At 50.5% G+C, this 17,176-nt stretch overlaps 1 protein-coding gene across 10 annotated transcripts in view; it reads right to left on the reverse strand.

Annotated features, from left to right (window-relative positions):
• Positions 1 to 17,104, reverse strand: part of LOC106827902 (integrin beta-2-like) — a 36,520-nt gene extending 19,416 nt beyond the window's left edge. Inside the window, exons 1-2 of one of the 10 annotated variants that reach the window (XM_070489002.1) lie at positions 16,981 to 17,104; positions 8,568 to 8,716 (exon numbers count right to left, since the gene is read on the reverse strand). Coding sequence is in view for 1 of the 10 variants with exons in the window: in XM_070488998.1 (XP_070345099.1) it covers positions 8,568 to 8,711; positions 16,981 to 17,100 (264 nt within the window). In the remaining 9 variants the exon portion in view is untranslated. Of the gene's footprint in view, positions 1 to 8,567; positions 8,753 to 8,872; positions 8,962 to 11,950; positions 12,068 to 16,193; positions 16,834 to 16,980 lie in introns of those variants that run through there. The other 9 variants (XM_070488998.1, XM_070488999.1, XM_070489000.1 and 6 more) reach the window with 9 other exon arrangements.
• Between the last annotated feature and the right edge of the window lie 72 nt (positions 17,105 to 17,176).

The raw sequence follows: 17,176 nt of genomic DNA on the forward strand, positions 1-17,176 counted from the left end.
ATTCACAGGAACCAGAAAAACCAGTACATAAACCCCTTGGGACCCCACAGGGGGAGCCTGAGGCTGTGGGCAGCAGCAGGATGTGGACCTGGCCCCAATTACCTCCAAGGCACCCCAGCCACAGAGAGGGGATTGCACTTGGTTAAGGCAGGGCCCACAGGTCGCAGGTCCTGACCCTGACCACCGGAAGCAGGGCAAGGTGCAGGGGAGGTGGGCTGCCTTCTTGTCATCTGTTGCTCCTCACCTTGTTTGCTGGGATGGCCACAGCGGAGGGCCCCATCCCAGGCCCTGTACCCACAGCCGAGCTGGGCAGGATGCTTGGACAGATGGCCACTCCCAGAGCCCAGCAGCCAGGTTTCTCAGCCACAGGCAAGCAGGGCCTTGGTGGTTGGGAGCCATAGTGGATGTGCCCGGCAGCTAGGAGGAGCCCTCAGAAGCCCAGGGCCTTGCCTGAAACCAGCCTCATGGAGCCACACAGACCAAGGCACCCTCTGGACATTGTCCTGGAGCCAGCCCCGGGGACAGACAGGGCAGTGCCCAGGCCCATGTGGCAGGTCTGCCTCAGCGGTGCAGCCTGCCTCAGTTTCCTCTGTGTGACTGGAGGGGCTGCTCCTAGCCCCCAGGGAGGACAGGCTTGGGTCACACTCGTGTCTAGAGTGAGCACTGCAGCACCTGCCCCTGTGGGCCCTCGACTCAGCCAGGGCAGCTGGGCAGGCGGGCATGAGGGAGACCCCGGGCTGAGCCGAGGAGAGTAGACAGGGCATGTCCAGCCCATGGACCTGCCCTGTGGAGCTGTGGCCAGCGGCTGTCTCCCCACGGCCTGCCCTGCCACCCCACGACCTGAGGCGCAGACGCCCTCCCCCACCAGCCCCAAGGCAGCAATTGTGGGGACCTAAGGGCGGGCCCTCACCAGGACTCAAGTGACAAAACCCTGAATCAGGCAGCTTAGGAAACCCAGGCCCCACCGCCTGTGAGGACTTTGGGTCAGAGCCACCCTTCACCCCGGCCCTGCCCACCAGGGGAGAGCTGGCGCAATCCACCGCTGCAGGAAGTGGCGCGTCGCCACCTCCCTGGCCAGCTTCCCCGAGACCTGGCCCGCGCCCTCCCCTCCACTGACAGGATCACACCTTGTGATGAATAAAGCTCTTAACAGCCCCATTCTGAGATGCGGAAGGAGCCTTAGAAGAAAAGTAGAATGTATTCTTTCCAAAGCACACACACCCACATGCACAAAATATCATCCTTATTTGGCAAAAACCCAGAAGACAAAGAGGAAACATTGAAAAAGAAGGAAACTTTGAGCAAGAAGCAGAGGGTGGGCCAGCATCTGAGTCAGGGTGATAAGTTGGTGTCAGATCAGGCTTCTCAGCAGAGTGCAAACCCTTGACGAGGCCGCTCGAGGTCCCAGGCCTCACTGGGCACGAGCGCTGTGCCTTGGAGCGGGCCCAGACCGCCCGGTCAGAGAAGAAACCCACCTGGGGGCTGGCTTACGAGAGCACGCCTGAATCAGGCAGCACGGAGCCGTGAGCACAAGTGCTGGCAGACGAGCTCTCCGGGGGAAAGGTTAAAAAGAAGAGAAGGCGGGGGTCCCCACAGCCCTCCTGGAGCTGGGGGAGTCAAGGCTGTTTCAGGCAGAGAAACGCAAATGTTTACAACAGATCTAAAATAGGTATCAGCCTTTTTAACCGAAACACAGAGTATCAAGATGTGAGCTTTTTTATTTGTTTTATATGAATACAAATAAGAATTGGACAGAAGCTTGATTCCAGCGGGGGCCAGAACACACCAGCAGATCACAGAGGTTCCAGAGAGATCTGGGGGACCAGAAGGGTAGAGAGGACTAAGGACACAGCCTACATGTTCCCCGAACCTCCAGCCCCACAAAAAGACACTTTGCAGGGTCTATGAGACACAGTCACAACTGTTCATTTTACCATCGTGGAGTCTGAGCAGAAATTCTAAGGACCACAGCTTCTGACCAAATGAGACAAAACAGGACACCTCCACCCTACATATTAATTAGAAAGTTTTAAACACTCTGTTAAATATCTAAGTCAAAGAGGAAATCAAAATTGTATTTACAGACCCTCTAGAAAAGGGGACAATGCAAGCATGCTCCGTCCGATGCAATGAAAACCCTCTGTCCCAGTGGAGACACGAAGGCAACGCCCTAAATGCTTTTGTTGTGGATGCAAACGAATGACGATAAATGCACAGGGACAGAGGACTCAGAAGTGAGAAAAAGAGTGATAAAGCTTTGCTAAGGGAGGCCGGAAATATGCAGACCAGGGCAGGCGTCGATGAATCAGAAAACAAACACAAAAGCTAAAATTGATAAATACGTCGAAACGCGTTCCCTTGGAAAGAGCAAAACAATCGGACATCTGGAAGAGAAAACATATGACTGTCACCAAGGGGCTTTGGAAAGGGAGTCAAGACAGTGCTTTGTGTTATTTACGGGGTTGTAAACGCATTAGGAAGCCTCGGAACTTGAGCCAGTGTGACCCTTGGCCCAGTGAGAGAAGATGGAGCAGTTGGACACCGGCCTTCGAAGGTGGCAAGCAGAAGCGCATGTTTCCCGGGAAGACAGGATGCTCACGCACGCGCCATGGCACACGACTCGCCATCTGGGAAACGCAGGTCAGCCCCCGGCACACTGCAGGCCACGTAAATTCAGTTTCAGGAAATAAAATGATAAAAGAAATAGAAGTAGGTGTGTCTCCGAGTAAGGAAATCTTCTAAGCATAAAAACCAAGGGAGAAAATACCAAGAAGATAGATGGACTCTAAACAACATATTTTGTACATAAAAACTGAATAGACGAAAATATTTAATATCTGTCTAATGCAATAGTAATCTTCCTCTCCAAGGAGATCTTAAAAATCAATAACAAAACCCCATGGAAAAGGCTGTGGGCCTGAATAGGTAATTCACAAAGGAAGATGTGCCAGTGGTTAATAAACCCTTGAAAAAGTCACGGTGGCTGGCAATCAGGCGTAACAATCAAAATTACTAGATTTCTTGTCTAGCTATTGAACTGGACAATGTTTACAACATTTATAACGCCCTCCCAGGGGAATCCACACAGCAGAGAAAAGGTGTGAACACTTGCTCAGGGCAACTCGATTTTCATGGTAAAAAGTGAATGTATGGGAAACCAGTAAAAATAAATATACTAAAATAGTCCATATTTCTCTCTGGGGGGTGGCATTATAACTATCTTCAATTTTCTTCATTATTCTTGTTTATATTTTTCAAACCTTCCACAATAAACTTATACAATGATTTTTAAAAATTCATACATTTAAAAAATCTAAATTCCATGGTAGTTGATGAATTGCCTTGAAATTTCTTCTCTGGATTCCCAAGGTGGTTAGTTTTTCTGTTCCTGCTGCTGACGTTTCTGAGGACAGGACTCCATGGTGGTGGGAAGAGCTGAGACAGCTGACTTCGGGGACCTCCGTGCTGGGACATCTGCTCATAAATCATTCATTCATGCATGCACTCATTCATTCACTCACGGAACAAGAGCTTGGCGGTCTCTTCTCTGGGCTCTGCTCTCCCAGGACTCTGGCCTTTGCTGAGACCCTGCAGCACTCCCCAAACGCCCCTACTTCTACTGAATTTCCATCACACCAGAAAACTCCACCACCCCAAAAGCCAAAGCATGCCTACAAGCCCTGCTATTTAAACCCATTTGAGGTCTAAATAGTCCCCCTGGGGCTGACTCTCTACCTCTAGCCCCTGGAGCACTGGGAGAGAACGCGTGCCCCCATGGTCCGGTCCGGGTGGTGCCCAGGGTGGCCTGACGCTCAGAGAGGCCTCAGCGTGGCTTGCTCTCCCCAAGGCCCCCCAGGCAGGGGCCCTGGCTTGGTGAGGTCTCCCCCGTCAAAGAGGCTGGCCTCAGCCCCTGGCTAACCTCCTCAGCCAGCCAGGGAACCCCTCAGACTACTTATAGCTGCAGCCCAGGGTGTAACCCCCCCGATGACCCTCTCCCCAGAAGCTTCCAGTGCCGTGGAATCAGGCCACATGGGTGCAGAGGTCTCTGCATCTCGACTGGCCAGATCTGAGCATCCAAGGAGCCTGACCCCCACCGACCCCATATCTCCTGCCAGTGGGAAATAGGCCGTGACTCGCTCTGTGACAATTCCTGGGTGGAGGGCTGTGGCTGTGGAAGGTCTGGGCCATAGCCATGAGGATCACAGCAGACAGGGCTAGCCTTCAGGGGGAGCTTCAGCCAGTGGGCATTGGGCCCTGCCTGGACTGCCACTCAAGACTCTAGGTCCCATAGGAATAGGACTGGGCATTGTCCATGGCAGTCACTCTGCTCGCCTGGCTACACTGTGCACACAAAGCCTCAATTCACCCTGCATCTACCCTGGGGTGGACCGTGCCTGCTCACCATTGCAGGGGATGGCTCTGAGAGGGTCTGTCCCTGGCTCAAGGCACACAGCCAGAACAGATGCTGGGACTGGAGCCTCTGTCAGTGTGACCCTGGGACGGATGCTCTCAAACCTACACCCAGCTGCCAAGTGACAGGTCATTTCAGCCTTCCGAGCCTTGTGACAGAGTGCCAAGGATGCTGTGACGGTGATTTTCATGTGCCAGCTTCACTGGGCCACGGCACCCAGATATTTGCTCAAACTCTGATCTAGACGCCACTGCAAAGATATTTCTTAGATGAGATTAACACCAAATCAGTGGACTCTGAGTAAAGCAGATTGCTCTCCCTAACGTGCAAGGGCCTCATCCAATCAGTTGAAAGCCTTAAGAAAAAGCCTGAGGTCCCCTGAGGAGGTGGAATTCTGCCTCCAGACGGCCCTCCGACTCGAGCTGCAGCATCAGCTCTTTCCTGGGTCTCCAGCCTGCCCTGCAGATTTGAACTTGCCAGGCCCCCAAATTCCATGAACCAATTCCTTAAAATAAGTTTCTCTCTCTACACACACACACACACACACACACACACACACACACACACGTCTTCTTGGTCCTGTTTCTCTGGAGAAGCCTGACAACTACAGATCCTAAGAGAGGGGCCCCACGTCAAGGGAAAGCTGCCAGAGGTATTTCTTTAACAACACCTCAGAGCCCAGGTGTGTGGGCAGAGCCCTGGTTTCCTGATCCTCCTATTCCGGGGGCAGCGAGGGCACTTCTGCACCTGTTTCTCAACCCCCCACATCAGAGCCGTGTGGTGGGGGCCTCACACTCCCTCCCGAGCCCACATGTTGCCCCTCTCAGAGCTGAGGCACGTGTGGACGTCTGTGCTGAGCAGGGGACCCACACGAAGTCTCATGCAGAAGCCAGGGCCTGCTGGCTCCTTGACTCCCCAGGCCCTGCTACTTGACTGCTGGGAGGGTGGGCGGCCTGGACACCCTCAGCCTTCAGAGGAGGCAACTCTGGGCCAACAGGGAGGCCTGCCCGGTCACAGGCTGGGCAGCTCCAGGACTTGGCTGCCTCACCACAACTGTGCCTGCCATGTCACCGTGATGCCCACTCCCCAATGGTGGAAGTGACTGGAAATCACCAGTCCTGCCAAGGACTCCCACTCCACCGACAGGCTGCCCTGCTGGGAGAAGGCCCTGGAGAAAGGGGGCTGCAGGGGCTCTTTCCTGGCCTGAGGCGCACAGAGCAGCCCGGCCCTCGTCTTCTGGCCCCTGGCCCAGCCTGGTGGGGCTCTGGCTGTGGCTGAACACCAGCTCCTGCAAGGCTGACTTTGTGTGAAGACCATGTGGGAAGTCGAGGCCTGGTCCTAGCGCCCAGGGCAGGTGATGGGCAGCCAGCATTGCTGGGACCAGCAGGGGCTCAACATCACAGGGCCCCCTGAGACTCAGGCTCCCTGCTCCTGCCCAGCTGCTTGCTTGCATTCCATGGGGGGTTCAGCAGAGGCCCTCGATGGCGGCTCAGCTCCTATCCTCCTGTCTTAGGAGGACACTCCTGTCTTAGGTCCGGTTTGTGCAAAGGAAATGGAGACTGACCACGGTGAGCATCTTGGCTTTGGTCCGCCTGGTGGGCATCCCAACGACATCACCAAGAGATTGCCCAGCACCCTGGGGAGGGCACCTGGAATTGGGGATTCTCAGTGTGGCCCGGTCCCACACACACTGGGTGAACACAACTGTTGTTAACCCCTCGCACCCAGTGTCCTCATCCGTGAAATGGAGCAGGCCACCCCACGACACTGCCTCAGGCAGGATGGTTTGACACTCACAAAGTGAGAGGTGTGCAGAAAGGTCAGGCCCTCCCAGGACTCTGTTCCACAGAGCTGGTGGTGGCCTGAGTCATGCAGTGCCACCACAGGCTCCGTGCTGCCCCAGCCACAGGGGCAAACACCTCTGGACAGCCCTGTTACCTGCAGAGCATGGCCTGGGCCTGAGCTGAACCTGCGGGACCCCTCTGGACACAGGCACACCGTATCCATGTGACCCCCTACACCTCCACCCCCAGGTGGGTGAGTTTTGAATTATACATTTGATTACAGAGTCATTTGGAGTTTAAAATACTGGCGAGCCCAGCTCTGCCTTCTCATTTCATAGATGGGAGGCCAAGCAGCCTGCTCCTCTCATACCCTTCGGGGCAGGGTGCAGACAGTCCCCTCCCATCCCCTAGACAGCAGGTGGCCTCCTCTGCAGAATGTTCTGAAAGGCACTTGGCTGTCTCTTGGCTTCTCCCCCAAGGAAACCTCCCGGTAATCACTGTAACTGCCCTGGGGCCTACTATGTGCCCGTGTGGTGAGAGCTGACAACTGTGAGGCAGCTAAACCCAGCCAGATTCCAGCTGGGAGACCCCTGAGGCTGGTGGACAGGTGTCAGCTGCCCTGCCCAGCCCCTCGGGAAATGTCTCAATTTACTCCCACAGGGGCTGAGCACCAGGGTGGCCAGGAGCCCCTCTCGAAAGGCTTGTCCACAGGCACCTCCATCAATCACTCATCTATTCCCTTACTGGCTAGAAAGAGAAACGGCGCAGGCCAAGCTGCAGTGACATGCCACGGACCTGAACGCTAACCTCCCAGAACCACACTGTTCCATTCTCCCATCCCCACCCCAGGCCTGCAGAGCTAGCCCAGCCCTCGGTCACCCGCCCCAGGTCACCTGGAGGTCAGGCGTCCACAGAGGTAGGGCCTGTGGCCCTGCTCAGGATGTGGTACCAAGGTGTGGGCTTGGCCACTGTCATGGTGGGCCCTTGCCTCGAGGCCTCATGCAGGAGAGGGACTCCCTCATTCTTCCATGAATGCTACAGGGTGTGGGTGGGGTGGGGGTGCCTGTTGGCACAGGTCCTGGAGATTCAGCAGTGGCGGACTGCAGACACTGGTGGAAGCAGGGGTCCCTTCAGTGTAGACCGACCCAGACACTGATCCACCTCCCAGAGTTTTCTTAGCAGCCCTTCTCTGCTGATTCCCCAGCATCTGGCCTCCTGCTCACACAGATGCTGTGCCCTCGGTAAGAGGAGGGCTCATTCTCCCTCCCCCATCACAGCTGCTTCTCCTTCTCTCACCTTGGGGTGCCAGGTGCCCTCAAAGAAGGGGAGCTCTGGGCACAGCCTCCACCAGTGGGTGCAGGGACCCTTCCCAGGGCCAGCAGAGTGGGATCCTAGCCCCTGCTCCAGGGAAGAAGGCAGGGGTTGGGTGCCACGGGGAGGTGGAGACAGGGGATGCAGGAGGCTGTGTCAGTGTCCAATGGGATCCAGGTGGACCCCTGGGTCCAGGGGTGTGGCTCCAGTCTCCTCACTCCCAGAGGGCCTTGAGACAGGCCTCCAGGAGCCTGGTTATGGGAGGTTTAGGTCACACACCTAATGCCTGTCCCCCTAAAACTCAACTGTAACCCAGCGCTTTCACATCATTAGACCAGAACTGGTGCACCTTCTAGAAGCTGAGGGAAGTGACAGACCCATTATCAGGAAAATGTACCACGTCCACATTCACACAACACGTACTCACACACACCGTGCACACTCACACACACACACATGCACACGCGCAAATTCTGCTGGAGGACAGACCAGCACAGCCGACGCTGGGGGCATGAAGACAGGAGGGGACTGACCCAGGCAGGAAGAGGAAGGTGCAGCTGGGGAGGCCCCACAAGCCATTCTGTATAGCCCTGGCTGCTCCCGGCCCCACACCCACCTGCCAGGGGGTCCTTCCTGGTACCCCCAGCCTCCTCCTGGCTCTGTGGGTCTCGAAGCCCCCACATCACCAGCTCAGCAACTGTCTGTGGCTTGTCAGCATACCCTAGACCCAGGAGCCAAGGTCTGGGGTCTGTGCCATGTCCTCCCACCATGATGGGTCCCATCCCCCTCAGTTACAGAGGCACCCAGGGCTCTGCGTGGTTCTGCCCACGGTAAGCACAGCACTTCCCCTCACTAGACCTCGGTAAAAGGAGGCCTGGAGTGGACAATCTGAGGGCAGGTGACATGGACCAGGGCCACCAGGGCCCCCTTCATGGCCGGGCCACTTGGAGCTGCTTCCCTTGGGAGAGGCAGCAGCCACTCCCTGGGGGAAGAGCTGCAGGGCTGAACTCTTCCCCTTGAGAACAACGAGCCCGGACACAGAGGAGCCTCTGTCCACTCACCCTGCTTGATGCCTCGGAGACCTCGGCAGGGGCGTCCCGGCTGGTCTGGGATGGGCTTCGGCTCTGCTCTTTACCAGGCTGCTGTGGCAGGTCTGGGGAGACACCGGCCAGCCAGAGACGCCGATGCTGAAGGCACACTGCTTCCTGTTCTAAGCCAGCAATTCGGAGGAAGTAGTTACGTGTGTCTGATTGACAAATATGGTCCATGAGCCCCAGCCCCTCTGCCCCCCGCCATGGCTCCCGAGGGAGGCACATCAGAGGAGCAACCACACACCTGAGAAGGGGACACACTGTTCATCACCCACCTTCACAGGGAGAAGCACAACCGTGTGAAGAGAGGAATAACTAATGGGAGCAGAGGCCTGTGGCAGCCCCGAGGGGCTCACTCACACGCCAAGTGGGGGCTGGCCCCACAGGGCACAGAGAACCACGGAGGGCAGTGCCCAGAGGGGTGACTCACACCCCAGGAGAGGGGACCAGCCTGCAGACTGGCACCCAGGAGAGGAGAGTGCACCCCCAAAGGAGACGCCCCAGGCATTAGGGATGCAGACTCTGATGGTGGAAATAAAAAAGAATTACCCGGACTAAAGAGCAGAATGATAAAAGCCGAGAGCAAATCAGAGAGAGGACGAGGATCAGCTCAGGGCACAGAGAGGTGGGAATGAGGAAGACACATCCAGATGCCTGGATGCCAACATCCATCAACCACAGGACTTCCAGGAGGACAGAAGAGTGAAGCGAGAGGAGGAGCCACTCCAACAACAGAAGAAAAGCTCCAGATCCGAGAGAAGGACCCAGATTAAGAGGCCACCGCGTGCCCTAGGGAGGAAGAGGAAAGGTCCCCACACTAGCTACCTTGTGATGCTATCACAGAACATAAAAGCTAGCAAAAAAATACTAGCGGAGGAGTGGGAAGAGGAGTGGGGGGAAGAGGAGGATTAGGATGGGGAAGAAGGTGAAGAAGATGAAGACGAAGGAAGCAGCAGCAGCGAAGACATAGACTGATTATCTCCACAAAGAACGAAACCCGGACATCTCAGATGGACCAGGACCCAACACACAGTGACCTTAAACTCTATTTGAAAGGTGCACCCCAGAAATAAACAGACACACAGAGCGAAAAATCCAAGAAGAATACAAGGGTCGGGTGAGCCAAGGAATAAATAGAAACTATTGAGCCTAAGTAACTGTTGATTTAAAAATAGTGGTAAACGTATTAACAATCTGAAACAAAAATCCTAGAGCATCAGAGCAGGAGGTCAGGGCAGTATGCTGCTGTTTCTGATACTCATCAAAGGACATTCTGGTAGGAAATATTTAGCTTTATATGTGACAACAACTAAAAAGTCCCCTGAAGAATATAAATAGAATATATACATGTGAAAAAAAGGAAATATGAATACTCTTTTTTTATAAAGGGAAGAGAAATTGAACAAACAAAAGGATTGTAAATAAAAAAGATAAGATAGGAATAATTTCAAATGTTCCAGAATATTCCAGAATCTCAGGAATCACAGCACCTCTGAATGGGTTACATTCTCTCTCTTCAAATAAACAGATCCTTGAATTCAGTTTTAAAAATAAAGAGACAGAAAAAGTTCCAATTAAATGTTCTCTATCAAGAGAACTATTCCAGAAAACAACCAAGAAGGAAGGATAGATTGTCACCATGTCAGACTCACTGGTGACTCACGAGATAAAGCAATGATGTCACTGGTTACAACACCACAGACACACAGCACACATTACACACCGCACCCACGTTTATGAAGGAGTCCGGATGACACAGCAATAAAAATTAAGACAATAAAATAAATAAAATAAAAATAACAGTTATTGCTATTGAATCTGAATCAGATCAAGACTTTAGCTCTAACTACCAGTTTACAGGAAAAACAGGGCAGAGGTGGATGTGTTAAATGACATCGAAGGGATGCAATCACAGAATCCAGGCTGCAGAGAACCCCACAAGACAAAGACAAGAGAGAAGGAGGGAGAGAGGAGACGTGGCCCAGGAACCCACAGATTAAGAGATTTAAGGGACACATCAACCAACTACAATGCATGGACTGTGGGATATTAAGAAATTACTGTTAATTTTTTTTAGATGAGATAAAGCTTTTGTGATTATGTTAAAGAGCCGCCATCCTTTAGAGCTATACATTGAAATATTTACAGACGACATTATATGATGTTTCAGATTTGCTTCCAAATAATCAGAGGTGGGGTGGGGTGGGGGAGAGTGGGTCTAGCTATAAATAAAACAAGATTGGCCATGAGTTGATCACTGCTGAAGCAGATATTGGGGAGATATGGGGTCATTAAATTATTCCTTCTACTTTAGTATGTGTGTGAAGTATTCTGTAGTAAAAAAATTTTTAAACTCTAAAAAGAAGTGTAAAGTTGTTTAATGGGGATAGAGTTTCAGTTTTACAAGATGAAAAAATTCAGAAGTTGTTTGCACATAATGTGAATATACTTAACAACGCTGAACTGCGTACTTAAAAATGGTAAGAATAGTTAAATGGTGCAATTTGTGTCATGTGTATTTTACCACAATTAAAAAGAAAAAAAGAAGTGTAAGAAATGCTGTCTATCAGATAAACTGGTAAAAGAGATACTGAAAGCTGAAAATAAAGGAATGGAAGATGTACATATTATGTGCTAAAAAATACTAACAAACATATAGAAATAATATCAAAAGATATAACAAGGCAAAAAGCGTTAAATAGATAAAGAAAGATTGAGGTAATGAAAGTTACAATCCACAAAGAATGTTTAAGAGTCATAAATCTCTATGTACTGAACAAAATAACTACAGAATTACAAAACAAAACTGACAAATACGTAAGCAAACTGACAGAGCCACAAACAGCAAAAGTCTTTCACACACCTCTCAGAAAGGAACAGATCAAGTAGAAAATTAGACCTATGGAGAATTTGAGGAATACATATAATCTTTTCTCTCTAACTTGTATGCAATTAAGTTAAAACACACGGGACCATAATGAACAGATCATTTACAAACCCACAAAGGAAAACTCAACATATCTAAAGCACAGGAATCATAAGGAGGCCAGATTCATGGTCACAATATAATCAAATTAGATGCTGACCAAAGGATAGATTGGAAAAAAACACCCAGCCCCCCCCAAAAAACTGGAAACAAACCGACATAGAATGCATAGATACATTTGGCACATTCACAAAATGGGATAATAAGTAGCAATTAAAATATTGATCTGAAGCTGTATGTATCCATGTGACACAGCTCAAAACCACAACATTGAGGTTCTTTTTAAAAGCAAGTTGCAAAAGGATCCAGCATATGGCAGCACACATATCCTGCACGGCTACAGGAAAGCAGCCTTCTACTCACGAACCTCAGGTTCAGGATAGGGGTCACCTCTGAAGGTGGAGAAGGCAACAGTCCTGGGAGAGGTATTCAAAGGACTTCAATTTTATATTTGTAAGTTTTATTTATTAAGAAGAAAGAAGAAGAATCCTGGGCAAAAGAAGGCAAAATGTTAAGATTTGATAAAGTTGGATAGTGGGTACACGGGTGTTGGTGACGTTGATCCCCATACTTTTCTGTAGTCTTGAAATACTTTATTTTTTAAAAAAGGAACTAACAGAGTGACTCTAAATGAGTATGAGGATCTTTTTGGGGTAATGAAAATGTTCTAAAATTGGACTGTGGTGATGATTGCACAACTCTGTAAATTTAGCTAAAAATCATTAAACTGTACACTTAAAATGAGTAAATATTGACATGTAAATTCTACCTTGCTAAGACTGTAACAAATGAAAGGAATTAAGAATATTCAGAAGAAGAAAAACATCAGTAACTTCCAGTGCCAGCTAAGACACTCCACTCTACCTCGACTGCTGATCACAAAGAAAAACACCACACAGAATAAAACAAAGCAGCTTTCAGACAGATTGGGGTGAGAAATCAAAATCTTATGACAGGCTGATATCGTGGCAAGTATTCTGTCCTCTCCCCCCTCCCCCCACCTTAGATTCGAGGTAGCCTGAACCCCAGGACAGCACAGTGGGTACGGTCAAGAGGAACCCTCCTTCCTGGTCAGTAGGCTGGGAAGGGGGATGTTCTGAAAGATAGAGAGAGTGGGAGGAGTGCCCTGTTTTATTTTCTTTCTCCTGGTCTTGCCTCAGAGGCAAATTCCTGTCCCAAAGCTCCACTCCCAGGATGGGGTAGCAGCAGAAGCTATTGCAATTGTCACTTTGACCCAGAGGCAGATCCAGTCATAAGAAGTAGGTGACAGTGCAAGGAGGCTAAAACTTCTGCTTTATAACCAGAGGACCAGGGAAGGAGGCCTCTGGAAGCCAGACAATATGGGAGAAATCAATAAAAAGGAGATCAAGAAAGAGATCCCATAAAGCTTTGTATGAAGTTCTAGACTCACCCTTGAGCTGGATGTGTGTGGAAATGACCCAAAAGAGCATGTCAATGTCTTTGGGAATTGAATCATGGTATAGACCACTACCAAGGTCAAAAACTGGACCCAGGGGATTCGAGTGTGAGATGGATCCAAATACCACTGCAAAGACTTTGAAAACAGAACTCACATTGGAATCGCAGCCCACAGGAGGCAGGTCAGGACTTGTGGTCTGACCCTAACCAGGCCAATTCCAACAAAATCAAAATGAGCAATCTTAGAGAACATTAGAGAAGATTTTGATAGGACCCACAGTCTCATTAAATAATATCCAAAATACAAGCCAAAACTACTCAAACAATAACAACAACAAAGAAAATCTCAAGAACTCGAACAGAAAAAATAATTAACAAATGCCAACTCTGCGATGATCCAAATGTTGAAATCATCACATAAAGCACTTAAATCATCTATTATAAATATACTCCCTTAAGTAAGGAAAATGCTCTTGAAACAAATGCAAAGGTAAAAATTTTCTGCTGAGGGGCTGGCCCGGTGGCGCAGCTGTTAAGTTCTCATGTTCCGCTTCGGCAGCCCAGGGTTCGCTGATTTGGATCGCTGGTGAGGACATAGCACCACTTGTCAAGCCATGCTGTGGTAGGCGTCCCACATATAAAGTAGAGGAAGATGAGCATGGATGTTACCTCAGGGCCAGTCATCCTCAGCAAAAAGAGGAGGACTGGAGGCAGATGTTAGCTCAGGGTAATCTTCCTCAAAAATAAATAAATAAATAAATAAAGTGCTCAAAGAAAAGAACTGTCAACCCTGAATTCTATTTCTTCAAAATTATTCCTCACAATTGAAGGAGAAATAAAGACAGGCGGGCCAGCCCTGTGGCCAAGTGGTTAAGTTTGTGCACTCCACTGTGGCGGCCCAGGGTTTTGCTGGTTCGGATCCTGGGCACGGACATGGCACCACTCGTCAGGCCACATTGAGGCGGTGTCCCACATGCCACAAGTAGAAGGAGCTGCAACTAAGATATACAATTGTGTACTGGGAGGATTTGGGGAGATAAAGCAGAAAAAAAAAAAAAAAAGATTGGCAACAGTTCTTAGCTCAGGTGCCAATCTTAAAAAAAACAAGAAATAAAGACATTCTCAGATGAAGGGAAAATAAGAAAAGTAGTCCCCAGCAGATCAGCTCTAAAAAGAACAGTTGTTAGGTCAGGTGCCAATCTTTGGGAAAAAAAAAAGCAAACACCATCAACCAACAGACTCTGAAGGACATTCCACCCAGCAGCAGCAGAATGTGCACACAACACAGTCACCAAGGTGGTAGACTGGATCCTGGGCCATAAAACAAACCTGAATACATTTAAGAGAATTGAACATGCACAATATGTTCTCTAGCCATAATGGAGTTAAACCAGAAAATAAGCAACAGAAAGATGCAGGGAAATCTCCAAAGAAACGACACACTTCTAATTAATCCATGGGTCAATGGAAGCCTCAAGGGAAATGAGAAAATATGCTGAATGGAATGAAATAAAATTCAACACATCGTAACTGTAGGATGTAACTAAAGCAGTGCCTAGAGGGAAATTTATAGCATTCAATGAACACATCAGAAACCCAGCAATGTGAATAAATCTCAAGCATTACACTAAGTGAAGAGAGCCATGGGGAAATACAGAAGGCCAGCAAAACAGAAACTCAGTAGGGCTGGCCCCGTGGCCGAGTGGTTAAGTTCGCGCGCTCCGCTGCAGGCGGCCCAGTGTTTCGTTGGTTTGAATCCTGGGCACGGACACGGCACTGCTCGTCCGACCACGCTGAGGCAGCGTCCCACATACCACAACTAGAAGGACCCACAACGAAGAATATACAACTATGTACCAGGGGGCTTTGGGGAGAAAAACGAAAAAATAAAATCTTAAAAAAAAAAAAAACAGAAACTCAGTAGACACTGGGGAGATAAGCATCAAACCACAACGAGGTACCGTTTCCCAACCAACATAGGGACAAATTCTAAAAGCCTAATTAAAGATTGCAAGGAAACCGACAGGGCCATTGGCATTATGTCTTTAAGTGTTAACGTGCACACTGTTCTGCTCAGCAGTTCCCTTTCCTGACATCTACCACCAGGACTACTGAAGTGTTTGTGTCTTTATCAGGACATTATTTGTACAAAATGTAACTAAATTACATCTGGCAACAGAGAAAAGGCTAGATGAACCATGGGGCATCGTTCTGGGGAATGCGGTGGGGTAACTGCAAAGAAGGGGTGGAGCCTGCGGTGCAAGCAAGGAGGCGGACAGGGAGGTTGGGATGCCTGCTGAAGGGGTTTCTCCAGGAGATTCCGGAATAGGAATGTGAAACAGAGAAATGGTGACCACACCATCCTCAGGCCTTGGTGGGGAGTGATTGCGAGAGACAAGCTTTTGCATTTAGAAGGAAACTGAAGCCAGGAATGAGTGAACTTTTGGAGCAGGATTCTGGGAATAATCTTTTCCCCTAAGTCAGCCAGGAAATTCCATTTTGCAGTCACTTTCACCCACTTCTTCCATAAAATGGACCGTATTTCATCAGCTATTCATTGAGGACACCTGTCCCTGAGCCCAACAATGAGATGCCCAGAGGGTGCACAAGCCCTCCAGAATACCACGGGCTAGTTCAGGAGACAAGCATATCACCGTGATATGAGGCAGAATGAGAGGGGATCCCGCAAATGTTCCAGGTGTTGGGAGCGTGGGCAGGGGGCATGGGCAGGAGCAGCCACGTGAGTGTAGAAAGGAGGAAGAGGTGTGAGAGGTGGCCCATTTCCATCCCTCTGCTGTCCTGAATGCCAGCCTGTGCACCCCCAGCCCTACTTCCCACCTAGCCACGTCCCCCCAACACACAGCCCGGAGAGCACGAGAAGGGGGCTCCTTTGCGATAGTGTGAAGATTAAGAAATAGTCTAGTGATGAGAATGTGAGGCGAGGGGTTCCAGGCTCACTTTACAGAGATTCCCAGGCGGGGCTGCGGTATTTTAGTGGAAGTTGGGGAAAGGTGGAGAGTCAGGCACTGTGGCCCACGATGCTGCTGCCCTGTGGGTGTGACTGAGTGAGGCTGGAGAGCCAGAGGTCTGCCCCATAAAGGAGATGCCTGCAGAAAGAACAACCCATCACCCGTCACTGGTCACCCGAAGGTCAGGAAGCAGTCTTCTCCCTTGAGAAGGCGCCCACTTGCCTGCTGGTGTTCAGATGAACCGCAAGCCTGCAGCAGCCCTTGCTCAGCACTCAACTCCTGGCTCTCACACCTTCACTATCTTCCATCCCTTTGACCACCTCCCTCCCAGCTGGCCTGCAACCCCTCCTGATCCTTCCCCCATCTTTGCTTTTTTTCCCTTTTTAATTTTTTCCTACCAGTGACTTCCTTCTGCAATGTAGCGTTTGCTCCGTTGGCAGCAGGCAGGAGGTGGGAGGAGCTGGCAGAGGCAGCTGCAGAGGAAGGGGCAGGTGCACCCAGGGGGGGTGGGGGCTCAGAGCAGGAAACACTGCTTCTGTGGTGGGTGCTCCAGATAGTTCTTTCTCACTCGATCCCCAACAAACCCAAACAAACAGGCAGAAAGTCACCCAGCCAGGGCAATGGAGTTCCTTACTGTAACACAGGCCACGTAGGTGCAGGGGGCAGCAGGTGAGCTTAGAAAGGAAGGAAGAGATTCAAGAGGCCAGGGGCCATTTCCAGCCACCTGCTGTCCCGAAAACTGGCCTGGGCATCCCCAGCCCCACACCCCAGCCAGCCACCACCCCCACATCATGCAGAGGGCCTTTTCTTCTTAGCCTTCCTCCTACTGGCCTCCCTCAGTGGGACAGAGCTGAGCAGGAAGATTCCGGCTTCTGACTCACCCAGAGGAGGGTGTTAGAGCACCCCGGGGAGGCTGGGGTGGGGCTGGCCTTAGGCGGGAGCAGGGGCTGCCCAACCAAGCGATAGGCTTGACCCTATGGAAGGTTGCACTGAGAAGCGGCTTACAGACCTGTTGGAGGATGGAAGACTTGGCTCTAAATTCAAAGGAGATTGAGCCAGCAAAAGTGTAAGCAATGGTCAACTCCGGGCGGAAAACCAGAAAGTTGTACAAGGAAGAAAATGCAATCATAGTATGTCTACTTGGCTCAGTGATGCACATTCACACAGGTAGGAGAACGAAAGCACTGAGCCAGATTGACAACAAA

This window comes from Equus asinus, chromosome 18 (assembly GCF_041296235.1).
Source record: "Equus asinus isolate D_3611 breed Donkey chromosome 18, EquAss-T2T_v2, whole genome shotgun sequence".
Taxonomy (NCBI): domain Eukaryota; kingdom Metazoa; phylum Chordata; class Mammalia; order Perissodactyla; family Equidae; genus Equus; species Equus asinus.